Below are 15,051 nucleotides of genomic sequence, written 5' to 3' on the forward strand. Positions count from 1 at the left end.
TATTCACATTACTGCAAGCAAAAGGAATGAAAGCGAGCAGAGGACAATGGACATGGATGCATACGATCTCTTTCCAAAAAGCTTTATTGCTGGAAAAAACATAATTAGCTATTCGAACTGACGCATAGGCTAACATCAGATGGCATAGGCTATACAATGTTTTCAATATATAATTTTACATACGCTACAGCTTTTAGGCCATTGATTTTATTAAAACATATGCTAATGATATTGATGAGGGGGTGTTTACAAGGCGGATACCTAAAACCATCCGGCTGCGCACAAGTTGACGTTCATTTGTGATTTATAATGGGCACATCTGGAAGGGTGGCGTACGCACGTTTTTTTGTGCGTACACTCGTTTTCTCTGAATCAATCACACGTACGATTATTCCAGAAATTATCTAAGATCAATTGAAGGATGGTTTCTACGCAACACTTTTATAAATGATGCCCCAGGGTACTGGCTTATGCTACCAGTAGTGACACTGACCCTACCCAAATGCGAAACTTGTGAAAAATCACTCAAGAAGGATAAAGATGGAAAAATGATCAGTTGCCACCACCTGTAAAACCATTCCTGTTTTGGGGGTCGTCTGATTGTTGCCCCTCTACTGCACCTGTTGCTAACTTTGAAGCAAGTGAAACTGATTCACAACCACCTCTGTTATGTAACTGGCCAGACCAATAGCTTACAAGTTTGATAGACTTGATACTATACTCCTATGAAAACGTGTTCCCTTATTTATTTTGAGCAGTGTATAATGTGCAATTGACGACCAACCAAAATCCTGCTTTTATTTACCACACAATATATTTAATAGTATTTGGAACTCCAACATATATTTGATCGCCTATCTTGAAAGTCTATGCTGAATATATTTAATTAAAAAATATAAGAAAGTGGCCAATATTGAATTCTGCTTTTTTTGTACACACACCTCTGCCTAATCATAAAATGGCCCTGATATGTCACTAGACATGTTCATTTCAAATACTTATATCACTGACAACTAGGGATGTCCGATATTGGCTTTTTTGCCGATATCCGATATGCCGATATTGTGCAACTCTCAAATTTCGATTCCGATATCAGCCGATACCGATGTCGATATGTGGGTTATTTTTCCTCAAAACTAATTTAGGTAACATCACATATCTCCTGTTGTGGAATTAACACAACATGCTTAATGTTATTGTGATGCCCCACTGGATGCATTCTTGAATGCAACAAGGCTTTCCAAATGTTAACATTGTCTGTGCAAAATAAGAAAAATACTTCAACTTAATTTAGGGAAAAAGTGCCATGTTTATTTATTTTTTTTAAATTGTCTCAAACAACAGTTTGGATTACACTCTCCCTGAGATAATCTTGACAATGCCCACAACAAATAGGGCAAATTTGACTTCTTCACAAATGATAAAACATTGTACCTGAACAACTATGTGCAACATAGCAGAATGTAAAGCCAACTAAAATAACAGGCATAGTGTATGACAGGCTACCCTTTTTCTGTGTTAAATGAGCCTGCATTTGTAGGATGCTTCATGAACTGTTTCTTTAACTAAAACTCAATCACCTTAATTGAATGAATGCACAAATATGAGTCAATTACAATGTGGCAACTATACTGCACAATTTTGAAAACATTTGTTTGAGCTACAAAAAATACTTTAGGCTTGAGGTGAAGTACAAAAAATGAAACATTTAAGGTGTACAAATCTAAGCAGCCTGTGTCCCTAGCCCATTACTTGGGCTAATGCAATCATTTAAATTATAAACTGGGCTCAATCAGCACTGCTCTACATGAGCAACAACAAAGAGATGCAACATGAAGGTAGTGTGCAATAAGAACAAGGAAGGCACAAAGTTTCAGTCCAGACCTTCCAGAGTAGTAAACAAAGTCCTCCTTTAGTATTAGTCCAATGAACGGGGCTAAAAGACTGACTGGCGTTCATAACGGGCCATACCCACAATCAGGCTTAGAATTTCACCATTTTAGGGGCAAGGCCACTTGGCCTTCAGTTGGGCATATTTGGTGGGGGGCACAAAGGCCACATGTCAGGGCACCAAGGCCAAAGTTAACTATACAGTAGTAGGCTATAAACATGATCAAAGTTGTATTCACTGCAGTAGAGCTGCATCACTGTATGAAAAATTACAAAAACATAAAACATGACATATTACATATAACTGTAAATCATCTGATCATCTAATATTTTCAGATATCTAGGCTATATTTAACATTTACTTTATATTTGGCCTGTTATGAAATCATGTTTTGAACAATTTAAGCACAGCTCAGCTTTAGGAAACTCAATAGATGCATGCTTAGCATTTTGTGATCATGAAGGCTACTTTCACAAACTCTTATAGTCAGCTGTCCTCTGATTTACCGATATCTAGGCGACATTTGCAATATTTGTTTTGGCCCGTTATGAAATAATGTTGAACAATTTAAACACAGTGTAAAACTTAAATCCCAAATTTGGAGACATCCATGTATGTTGAAATGTACTGCAAATTCAAAACGGGATTAGTCTGGAACGGCTAACTGTACAGGGGACTGCTTTACACCTTTCTGTTCGGTAAGGTCTGCTGTTTATTCTGATATATGGTTTGTCGTATGTTAAACGAAGGGTTCTGAAGTATTCCACCGAGATGAATGGGTAGGGAGATGGACGCAAAACCTTCGGTAGAATTTATGATTAAATTGACTGATATTATTTACTTTTCTCGCGAACCGTTCACCACAGCAATTAGCGGCTAACATCGTTTAAAAGCTGAGAAAAAGCTCTTTCATGTGATACTTATGATGTCTGTGTGATGAGTAGGATGGGTTAATTTGGACGCACTTTCTTTCTTGCGCTGTCACTTTCTCCACTGCGTAATTTGACCATAGGCCATAGGCTAAATATATATCCTATTAGTAGGACGCAAAGCAGAATATTTAAAGAAGGGGGCACCAAGGCCACCGTGGCCTGTAAACCTCTGATTTTCAAAGGGGCGTCACGGCCAACGCAAGGGGCTACTACGGCCACGAGCAAGTTTGTTACTGCAGCCATCCACGCTTGTTTGTATGCTTCAAGACGCAGATTGATGAGGTCATCATCTGTGCGCCGGTAAACGCTTCAGGAGCGCATAGGCACTATTTGGGTGTAACGCAAGCATTATTTTATCGGTTTTAAGGCAAAAAAAATCCGATAACGATAATAACAGATATTACATTTTTATGCTAATATCGGGCCGATAATATCGGTTGGCCGATATTATCGGACATCTCTACTGACAACAGTAGTCCGGCCAGGATATTGTCACTTAAAAAAAGTTAAGTTGCAGCCCTCAACTGATGTTGATGTTGTCATGTTGTGTTTTGGCCTGATGAACCACCCTCCACCTATCTACTAATCACGAAGTCCGTAGTGTTTCGGCATCCTTGTTGCCAGCTCTGCCAGTCAGGGTGGAGGGGAAGGGGATACACCGCTCTCTTTGGCTGGATTATTTCACTTCCCAATCCCAGAATCCCCACACTTAAAAAGCTTGCTACGCCTCTGCACAGAACACCTCTCCACAATAGCCTACTATGGGCTCTATGTTGACGATCAGAAACGAAGGGTCTGAGGCGAAAAAGCTTAAATACATTTAGGGGTGTGTCCAATCCACATTCGGGGTGGTTTTGTTATCAAACGTCAGGTACTTGGCACAAAGGTTGTTCGGAAACACTTTACTTGACAGTATCGACATAAGAGTGACATGACACTGGCATGAACACATGACACTGTCATGACACATGAAACCTAACCCTAATCCTAACCTCTAACCCTAATCCTAACCCCAACCCAAACCATAATTCTAAACCCTAATCCTAACCCTAACTTGTTATGACAAAAAACGAATGTCACTTAATAACAGAAGCGTTATGTCATAAATGTTTATGACATGTCTATGACACGTTCATGACAGTGTTATGTCACTCTTATGTCGACACTGTCAAGTAAAGTGTAACCGGTTGTTCTTTAGTTTTTTAATCAGTCATAGGTGTGTTTTGGGCGTAACATCCTTTAAACCAAAGAGAATGACATCGGTCTTTTCCTTTAACAGCAAGCAGCACAACTTCAAACAGCGCATCGGTATTTTGATAGTCAGCGGTGCATTTGAAGGAATCTGCTTGCATACAAGACTGTATGGAACAGGTATTCCACTAAACCATGCTTTACTAAACCTGTTTGTGGCTAGCAGAGTATAGCCTACACGCATCTGCACTCGACTATTATTTGAACTCATAGTCAATGATAAAACAGTTCTACACAGTTAATTACTTTCTCTATTGACTGACAAGGGGTTACAATCTTGTGACTTTATATGCGCCATTCGCTATAGACAAGGTTTGTCTTGGTCAGTGGCTTAATGATTTTTAGAGGGTGTAAGATAGCGATTTTTGGATCATGCTCCAGACCACACCTTCTGCCACACCCCTGGGTGCAAGGCTTGATACAAGTGAAAAGTGAAAGCAAAAAATGCACCACTGACTGGGTTGATTGTCAAAATAAAGCCCCATGTCCCATGATAAATCTTAAAAAGATGGTACCCAACAAAGATGAAACTGAGCATGTTCAAGCAATATGCTTTGTGGGTTACACTTTACTTGACAGTATCGACATAAGAGTGACATGACACTGTCATGAATGTGTCATAAACAAGTCATAAACGTTTATGACATAAGGCTTCTGTTATCAAGTGACATTCGGTTTTTGTCAAGTTAGGGTTAGGTTTAGGGTTAGGATTAGAGGTTAGGATTAGAGTTCGGGTTCATGTGTCGTGACAGTGTTATTCATGACAGTGCCATGTCACTCTTATGTCGATACTGTCAAGTAAAGTGTTACCGCTTTGTGTATGTCCAATGTATGTAATGCTGCCATATTTGCATTTCACATTAGGGTGTATCTAACATCAAACCAACACCAGCCATGAGGAAGTACCTGTCTGACTACGAGACCATCATGAACACCAAAGAGCCCATCTATTTTGTTGTGTCTCTCCTACCATGCTCCCGACTATGGGTGTGGCTCACAAACCAAGTAGACATGACACAGACCAATCCTTACTTTGGCTGGAAGAAGGACAACATAGGCGGCAATCCTGAGAAGCACTACAAGGAGCTGCTCAACAAACATCTTAACACAATCGATAAAATACTTGAAGCTAACCGCATATTCCAAATGCAAATGCAGAATGAACACAACTTTTTTGCGTCTTCATAAAAAAAAGAAAAATTTTCCAGTTGAGTTGGCTGTGGTGCTGAAATTAGGCTACGTTTCACTTCATGTGCAGGAAAGTTCAGTTGAATAAAACAATGTGGAATTTTAATATCAATCACATGATATATCATTAGAAAGCCCAGGATGTCCTCTTTAAGACCACAGGAATTGATAGAATAGCTCAAAGGGGTAAAGGGGTATGCATCTAGAACTTATGTCCACTATAGAGGACATAGGTCTATGGATTGGGTCTCAGGAGGATAATACATTAGCTTTTAATAATGTGCAGTGACCAGAACTTAGGCATGGCTGCATGTTACATTTTTTATTGATCAAAATGATATAAGCCTAACAGCTATTTTGAGTTAAGGCTATATGCTTATTGTTAAGCCTATTGAATAACTTCATGATAGAGAAGACAAACCATTTTGTGGAATGATGCATCATCATATGAAATTTGCAACGATGTGAATTAAAAACAGTCTCTGGTTGGCAGCATAAGTGACATCTCGCTCTGTCTGCCAATCGTTGTCTGTAGCTGTGTGACATTCTGAAACGTCCTTAAATTCGGGACCATCAGCATATCGCTCGTTTCAATTTGGGACCTTGCAGTCAGAATTGTCGTTTGTTTCTTCAGAGTCTCAAGTCCAAAATAGCCTGGGCTATTCCAATTGTCAGTTTATTGCACATACCTTTTACGTCGTTTTGAATAGACACTGCATACCTGTGTTTGTTGGTGTGTTGTTGCAAAATCTTCGGAACTATTTTCTGCAAGCAAACTGCATAGGGAGCCTTAATTGTTGATGTCAGACATGATAATCATCCAAACATCTTGCATTTTAACCTCAGCTTACCCCCTCAGTCTCTGGTCCCTAGTAGCCTACCCTGGTCCTGCGCTGTGCTTAGAGGGGTAGTAGAGCGGAGAAAGCCAATGTGTGCTACTTACTGATATATTTAACGATATAGGCTATCTATGCATTAGGCCTACTAATCCAAACAACGTCAATCTTTGCACGGCACATAGTCCTGTGAGTGTTTGGGAATGAACGTTAGCTCCAGTGGTGTAGCCTACGTAGAACGCAGGTATACGCCGTATACCCACCTAAAATGTTCAGTATACCCACTTAAAATTCATTTTTCAATAGCATAGCCACGTTTCATCAACGGCCAATTCTCATGAAAGCCTTGTAATTTAACAACACAACGATATTACACTTTACAATATTCATTTGTAGATTGCGGCAGTCAATCTCCAATGGATTCTCCGTCAGTTGTTTCCAGATATGAAACCATGCAGCGTTGACCACTGGCACTGCTTTCTATGGGGACGAATGGCTGAATGTCAGAACACCGCCATGTTTAACCGGTATCACATATTGCCAGCATCAATCAGCCTTCTCCCCGACCCCGAGCTGCCAGGTTAAAGCATCAGCACAGCACACCTGATTTTCCAGGTTTTTAGTTGGGGACGACGAGGAAGGCCAAGCGCAAAGGACAGCTGCAAGACCTTCGGATCTTTTTTAATAAGGTTGCCCGACCTGACGTTTCCGAAGGTAAGTTAAGAGTCAAAAACATCATTCACGCTTTTTATGAGACTTGTATTGCTACCAAGTTTACCCTTCTAGGTTGTTTAATTTGTGGACATAACAGTAACACGGTAATAACACAGGCTAGTCATGCTGTAGTCTAGCTTTCGTTCTTCTCTCAATACTAGCAAGCTAACGTACTCTGATCCATCCGTTACCCTACTTAGTTTTAATTTCTGGACGTTTGTTTATCTGGGATTCTTCTTTGGGAATAACTCCTAATCGCCATGTCTGTCGGTCTACATGATGTGTACTGTGGCTGTCTGAATTAAGTATCTATTATGAACTTTATTTACTAGCCAGAACCATGTTATCTCCATGGTATGCATGGATGGAGAGATATATTATCTGTACTTATGGGTAATAACATTATCTATCACACTGTTACTGCGATATAATGCCAGATGCAAAAACCTTTAGTGCATGTGATGAGTTTACAAAACAGGCTATATTTCTATTGACCAACATTTAAAAATCAGCTAATCTAATTTTGTTTGGGCTTGACTTGCTGTAGGCCTACTTGATAGTAACATTTTTGATTGTCAGATGAAAATGCTTAAAAATGAAACTTAAAATTGGCCTATTTTTGTCATAGCTTTTAGAGGGCTTTGCATAAAAGTCTAGTGGGGCTACATGCCCACCAAGTTTCATGTACCCCGGTGTTTCGGTGTCCCGGTTACTGTTGAACAAAAAATGCAGGAAGTATATGACGGAAGAAAAAAAACTTTGACAATCCCTATATGACCGCTACGCTAGCGACGGTCATAAAATTGTGTTTTAGATTTGTAAGCACTGATCTTTGCATTAAAATATGTGGGGAAAAAAGCTTTCTTCAGAGGTGTTATTGTAATTTCTTTTCCACAAGAAGAAATCCAAGCTTTCCCCAGACTTTTTCCCAACTGAATATTTTTTTCCTCGTAAGACAATAGTCGAAACAAGTGTCCATTGTGTTTGGGATCTTACCTTTCATATTTTTGTGTTGTGCATTATGGGCTTTTTTGTGTTGGTATTCCATGTAGCAAAATGTCACTCCCAAATGTTTCTCCCAAATGTCCATACTTATCCAGCTCTGGAAAACAGTATTTTATAATTCCATATTTCCAAATATTCCAGCAAGCCACCTGTATTGTAGAAGCTCAGTTGGGAAACATAATAAACTTAATATGCAATGTGTTACATATCATACATTAGCAGTCACTGTTAGTCACTGAGGCTTCCCAGTGTTTTGAGACACTGGTGTCTTGGTAATCTTGAAAGCAAGCATTGTAATGGGAAGTCATTAAAAACACAATGAGCAATGAACCTATAAGCACAATGAGCAATGAACCTATACATACCATTTTTATGAAACACATCAAACATCAAGTTTTATATTACTAAACTTGAAGTTGAAATTATAACAGTTGTCATCCAACAACAGTTGTCAGTTGTGAAGTTGTAACAGTTGTCGTCCAAGTTCATGTACCAGTGTCTTACATGTAAAGGCTCAACATGTTAAGGACCCATACTACAGCTTCCAGCCTTTTAGTGGAGTGCATGGACTCTTTAGCATTAAGATAAGATGAACTTTATTGTCCCTCATGGGGGAAATTTGTATTGGGCAAAAAAAAGTAAAGATACAGACATTACTTAAACATTACACAAGTTACATTTGCTCAAGATACACTCTCTTAAAACGAATGTGCTGAAAACAACAGAACTTGCATTGTTTTTAACGCATCTCTGTGTCCAGATAGGGACAACACAGTTTGTGTTGTTTCCTTTTTTCATTTGTTTCACAAAATGTGTTGAAAATAACACAACTTACATTGTTTCTTAACACATCTCTGTGTCCAGATAGGACAACACATTTGTTTTAAGGGTGTATCTGTCAAATTAATTATTGTACACTATGCAGGTTTTTAAGTTCTCAGGAAATGGGCCTGCATTCAGGCCAGGGTCAGGTTGTTTAAATTTATATTGTATATAGTAGCTTTGAAAAATTATCATACATTAACTTTATATACAATGACTTTGACCATTTCTGGTAACTTCAGACACAGAACGTTTCCTTGTTTTAAGCCCTGGTTATGGCCTGAGGTCATTTCAATTACAAATACACTTTAGGGTCAATTTACAATCAGGTGAGTTATGTGGAAGGAGGGAAAACAATCTTTCTCTCTGTCACATCAGTTTCCCCATCTAACAGATTGGTCAGTTCTGAGCAAACTAGGTATTACAAACCTTATTTGTAATGGCTTCTAACAAATGAGGCAATACTTCTGACAGCTATTTAAGCCTGGTTGGAATGCTGGACAGTATGCAATACAGTTTGCTTATAGCAGAATCATGAAGCCATCAGTCATGAAAACCACCATTATCTCTGCCTTCTGCCTCATATCTATCAGGTAGGCCTACATCAGTTGAATTAACCGTAGCTTAATGATTGCAACATGCATATTACTACATCGTAAAGTGAGATAGTGATGATTTATTTCCCTTTGTTCATATTAAATGTGTTGTTTTTCTGCTTTGGTAACAGCTTTGTTGCATGTCATGACAAGAAGCAGGGTAAGTAAATTATATAATTAAAAAAAAATCAGAATACAGGCACAACACAAAATCCATTAACATTTTATTTTATATTTATCAATCCTTTAAAATATCCATATTTTATATTTTTATCTCAGCTGTTTTTATCATTTGAAAAAGACAGATATATCTATATGTACTGTAGGTCGATTTGACATGATGTGGATGGAAAGTTGTCTAGACCATGATATGTTGCTATAGGTTAAAATATAAGATATATAGCAGTAAATTGTGAGTTCAGTCCATAGATAACATGACAAAAGATGCCTTCCAACTTACAGAGTGGAACGTTTATGAGTTTCTCTGGATTCATAACATGGATATAGCGAACAGGACTCTGTATCTGAATTTCATGCAACACATGGAAGTCGGGGACCTACGTGCGGAACGCTATGTCAACTTCACCATCCAAGACATCAATTACCTGGTGAAGGTGACAGAGATGCTGCGGAAACTCAGCAGTTCAGTGAAAGAACTTGATGACCTACGTGAGTTCTTCCAGGGCAGATATAAAAGCTACAAGAACTTCTGCGACTATCTTCTGAACATGTACTTCCTAAAGGTAAGCCTACACACTTCTGCTTTTTGAATTCTTCTGATGCTTTTCATTTTCAGATCTTAAAAGGAATGGTCATGTGTTTCTCTACATAAAAGATTATCGTGCAACAAATATAGACTCTAAACAGAGAGAATGTAATATTTATGGTTAACCATTTTACGGAACACCTCTCCACAATAGCCTACCCAGGAATCTGTCTCATGATAAATCTTAAAAAGAAGTATGGTACCCAACAAAGATGAAACTGAGCATGTTCAAGCAATATGTTTTGTGTATGTCCATTGTATGTAATATTGTCATATTTGCATGTCACATTAGGGTGTATCTGACATCAAACCGACACCAGCCATGAGGAAGTACCTGTCTGACTACGAGACCATCATGAACACCAAAGAGCCCATCTATTTTGCTGTGTCTCTCCTACCATGCTCCCGACTATGGGGTTGGCTCGCAAACCAAGTAAACATGACACAGACCAATGCTTACTTTGGCTGGAAGAAGGACAACATGGGCGGCAATCCTGAGGAGCACTACAAGGAGCTGCTCAACAAACATCTTAACACAGTCGATAAAGTATTAGAAGCTTACCGTATATTCCGAATGCAAATGCAGAATGAACATGACTTTTTTGCGTCTTCGTAAAATAAAGTTTTCATTCCACAGTTGAGTTGGCTGTGGTGCTGAACGCAGGTTTCACTTAATGTGCAGGTAAAGTTCAGATTAATAAAACAATATGGAATTTATTATCAAGAGCTTATGACAATATGATCATACTGTTGCCCTTTTGGTAGGCTATTTCACTCGTCCACCATGTCATTAAAATGTACTTTTAAATTTAGTGAAATGAAAGTTTCATTTGACACCATCTCTTTTTATTTATTTTTTTGGTAATTTGAGATTTAATTTACAAAAAGTTGTAATGTTATAATGTTACTTTCGTCTGTGGATTTTTATGAAACACTCAAGAAACAAAAAAGTGATGAGATGAAAGCACAGATTTAAGCTACAAAAAATGTGATCGGTGATTGTCGGTGTCCAAGTAAGTGGCAAGAAGTGCCCTTCAGCAGGTTAAAGGTCTGTTAATCGGGAAATTATATTTTGACGTGTGATGAAATGACACCAGGTGTACGTGTGCCAAGTTTCACGTTCACAAACAGCAAATGACAAATTGACAAGTGGTGGCTGTAGCGCTCCCTATGGAATGATTTGCATGAAAATTTCAGTGTGCCTCCAAAAAATGTTGTATTGATTGAATGTACCAAGTTTGGATAAGATTGGACCTTTAAGAGAAGATAATGTCAATATTGACAAGTGAGATTTGATTGGATGTTGGTGGCCATTTTGAGGAGTGAGTCATTTGGCAGATGAGGAAATGTGATGAAATCACGGCAGATATAAGTGTGCTAAATGTAATGTTTTTATAGATTGACATGTGGGGGCTGTACCACCATCTATGGACAGAATTTCACAAAAGAAAAAAACAAAGTCCAAGGCCTTTTTTTATTCCCAGTCCGTCCCTGGCCTGGGTGAACCCAGACGGACCTGCTATCAAACCCCAACATGCACTGCAAGTCCGCCCGGAAAGGACTCCATTGATGCCTGCGTCCGAACTTCCCATTTTTAGACTTCCAGGTCAGGAAGCGTAACCAGCAGTGAAATTAAATTTACACTGGTACATTAAACTCTTATCAAATCCTTTTAGAAAAGCAGCAAACACATCTTTGTAATATAATTGACATATGTAATGACATCCTTACACTAGATTTGGAAAAGATTTTTGAAAGACTACAGTCTCTCAGACCCTCTCACATCTAAAGACAAGTCACAGAGTTTTAAGTCTTGCAGGGTCACCCTAACCGATATACAGTGCGGAGTAGTCACATGGAGTAGTCTACTAATTTATAAGAGATGAAATAACAATCATATTGGATTTGATTTGATTCTACAGTACTTTGTCCCTTCCTGCTGGAGAGAGCTTAATATTGTTTTTTATATTGTTCACGTCACTAATTGCATGAGCCACGACTAAAACATGTAAAATATGTTAATATCAAACATGTTTGTTATTGTCGTAACGCCAAGCCTAGAAAAAGACTGACTCAGACTGACTTAAAACCACTAAGATTGGCACCTTACACTAAACTGTAGTGCTGAATGCTGCAAAAACTGGAGATAGTTGTGGACTTCAGGCGAAAACCAGCCTCACCGGCTCCTATACTGTATACTCCACGACTCCCCAGTGAACAATGTGGAGTCCTTCCGCTTCGTGGGAACCATCATCTCACATGACCTGAAGTGGGAGCATAACATCAGCTCCCTCATCCAAAAAGCACAACAGAGGATGTACTTCTTGCGGGAGTTGAGGAAATTCAACCTGATGATGGTGCACTTCTACTCTACCATCATAGAATCCAAGGACAGGGGAAGACTTCAGCGCATCATTTGCTCCGCTGAGAGAGTGATTGGCTGCAGCCTGCCTTCTCTCCAAAGTATGTACACCTCCAGGACCCTGAGGCGGGCAGGAAAGATTGCTGCAGACCCCTTCCACCCTGGACACAGTCTTTTTGAGACACTCCCCTCTGGCAGGCGGCGGCGGTCAATCATGACCAGGACCTCACGGCATAAAAATAGTTTCTTCCCCTCTGCAATTAGTCTCTTCAACAAATCATAGCCCCCCTTTCTGCATAGTGTTTTTGTCCCTGCATCTGCACTTTGTCATATTTGTATATATGTATAGGCCTATATTATATTATATTGTATTGTATTATATATTGTATTTTAAATACTTCTTATGTGTCTTGCACCATTTCACCAAGTCAAATTCCTTGTCTTTTCTATTTCGTGTGGAAAAGAAATAAAAAGCAATACAATTATTCTGATTCTGAACAATGCAGTTGACTGGAGCGAGCCACAACTCCAGTAGGCTAAAACTCCCATGATTTCATTCCGACTTATGCGGCTCTTATGGGGGCAGCCGTGGCCTACTGTCACGGTACACAGAAGGAGGACTAGGAGAAGTGAACACGGTGATGGAGATTTATTGAATGGTCAACAGAAAAGTACTTGTAGGTCCAGAATACAAAGCAAAGCAAACACACAGGAGATCAGACTAAGGCAACTAAAGAGAGAGGGCAAAGTCCAACAAAGTTCATAAGTCCAAAACTTAACTGAATCCAACGCATACAGAAGAGCAGGCGAGGGAGCGAGTCTTTGGCTGGATCTTTCGTACAGCATGGACGAGGCCAGACAAAGTGTGTGTGTGGAGGGAGGCCTGATATAGTGCAGCTGATCAGCTGATTGATCAGCTGCAGGTGTAAGGCTTCAGTAGGTAGGGGAGAGAGAATGAGTAACAGGAGTGCGAGTCTGATGAATGGGCGTGGCTGGGGAAGTGGCTGGTGCAGAGTGATGTGCTGCTGAAGAACCTGGCAAAGCTGTGACAGTACCCCCCCCCCCTCCAGGGGGCGCTTCTGAGGACGAGGGTGCCCGGCGACGTGGACGGCCTCGACGGCGAGGGGCTGGTCGACTGGGGTGGGTTTGATGGAACTCGGCGAGCATCGTGGGATCCAAGATGTCATCACGGCTGACCCAGGAGCGATCCTCCGGGCCGTAACCCTCCCAGTCGACTAGGTATTCCAGGCGGCCCCTGCGACGCCGAGAGTCGAGGATCTCGTTGATGGCATAGACCGAACCCTCGTCCAGCAGAAGCGGTACTGGGGGATCAGCAGCATCACCAGGTTCTGTGGAGGAAGGAGAATGAGGTGAGTGGTAGGGTTTCAGGAGAGACACATGAAATGTGGGGTGGATCTTGTAGCTGGGTGGAAGTTGGAGGCGGTAAGTGACTGGATTAATCTGGTGTGTTATGGTGAAGGGGCCAATGCATTTAGGACTTAACTTTCTGGAAGGAAGTCGCATCCGGATATCCCGGGTGGAGAGCCAGACCCTCTGGCCTGCTTCATACTGTGGTGTGGCTGAACTCAGAGTGTCTGCGTGCTCCTTTTGCCGACGGATGGCTCGCTGCAGGTGGTGATGGGCCTCACTCCAGACCTGCTTGCTCTCCCGGAACCAGGAGTCAATGGCTGGGACCTCGGAAGAGTCTCCGGACCAAGGGAAAAGTGGAGGCTGGTGACAGAGTATGCATTGGAACGGCGTCAAACCTGTGGTTGGTTGCCGTAGGGAGTTTTGTGCATACTCGGCCCAGAGTAGGAAGCGACTCCAGGAGCTTTGGTGCGGAGGAAGCGGCCAATCTCCTGAATCTTTCGTTCCGTTTGCCCGTTCGTTTGAGGATGATATCCTGAAGTTAGACTCACTGTTACTCCCATTAGCTGCAGGAAAGCTCTCCAGAAACGAGAGATGAACTGTGGCCCCCTATCCGATACCACATCTTCTGGGATTCCAAAGTTGCGGAACACATGTGTGAACAGGGCTTCGGCGGTGATTGCAGCTGTTGGAAGGCCATTCAACGGTATTAGTTTGCATGCTTTGGAAAAGCGGTCGACAATCACCAGGATGCACGTGTGGCCCTCTAAAGGGGGAAGGTCTGTGACGTAGTCCACACCCAGGTGTGACCATGGTCTTCTGGGAACTGGCAAGGGGGTTAGCGTCCCTGCTGGTAGGTGTCGTGGGGTCTTTGCCATGGCACAGTCTGTACACCCGGCTACGAACCCTCGGACATCCTTGGCCATACCCGGCCACCAGTAACGATCTTGCAGAAGAGAGAGTGTGGCATTGATCCCTGGGTGTCCTGTGCCTGGGAAGGAGTGTGCCATGGTTAGGAGTTGAGTTCGGAGACTGAGCGGAACATAAGTGCAGTTAGCAGGATTGTTGGCTGGTGCAGGATCGTCAGTAGTGGCCTCATGGATCTGCTCATCTATGGTCCACTGGATGGGGCTCACGACCATATCAGCGGGGAGTATGGTTTCAGGCTGCTCCTCACCTTCCTCCGGGTGGTGCAGACAGGAGAGTGCATCAGCTCTGCCATTGTGAGATCCAGGGCGGTAGCTAATAGAAAAGTTGAAGCGGGTGAAGAACAAGGCCCATCTTGCCAAACGGGGATTGAGGCGCCTGGCTTCCCTGAGG

General features: G+C 41.2%; 1 protein-coding gene across 1 annotated transcript; it reads left to right on the forward strand.

Annotated features, from left to right (window-relative positions):
* Window positions 1-9,160: 9,160 nt before the first annotated feature.
* LOC143136632 (uncharacterized) lies at window positions 9,161-10,840 on the forward strand. The gene is made up of 4 exons (XM_076297349.1): window positions 9,161-9,232; window positions 9,367-9,395; window positions 9,698-9,978; window positions 10,294-10,840. The coding sequence occupies exons 1-4, from the start codon at window positions 9,174-9,176 to the stop codon at window positions 10,615-10,617; spliced, it is 693 nt and encodes a 230-aa protein (XP_076153464.1). The 5' UTR covers window positions 9,161-9,173; the 3' UTR covers window positions 10,618-10,840.
* Window positions 10,841-15,051: the final 4,211 nt, after the last annotated feature.

The sequence above is a fragment of the Alosa pseudoharengus genome, unplaced genomic scaffold, assembly GCF_046254945.1.
Source record: "Alosa pseudoharengus isolate Yale_2024_CS ecotype anadromous, Long Island Sound unplaced genomic scaffold, YU_APseudo_1.1 YU_APseudo_1.1_scf_20, whole genome shotgun sequence".
In the NCBI taxonomy this organism is placed as follows: Eukaryota; Metazoa; Chordata; class Actinopteri; order Clupeiformes; family Clupeidae; genus Alosa; species Alosa pseudoharengus.

What these genes read in the sequence shown, in the direction of transcription:
- LOC143136632 (XM_076297349.1), top strand. Translation starts at nt 9,174, where the DNA reads ATGAAGCCATCAGTCATGAAAACCACCATTATCTCTGCCTTCTGCCTC. An exon ending in ATGTCATGACAAGAAGCAGG is followed by an intron (nt 9,396 to 9,697) that starts GTAAGTAAATTA and finishes TCCAACTTACAG; the next exon opens with AGTGGAACGTTTATGAGTTT. An exon ending in TGAACATGTACTTCCTAAAG is followed by an intron (nt 9,979 to 10,293) that starts GTAAGCCTACAC and finishes ATGTCACATTAG; the next exon opens with GGTGTATCTGACATCAAACC.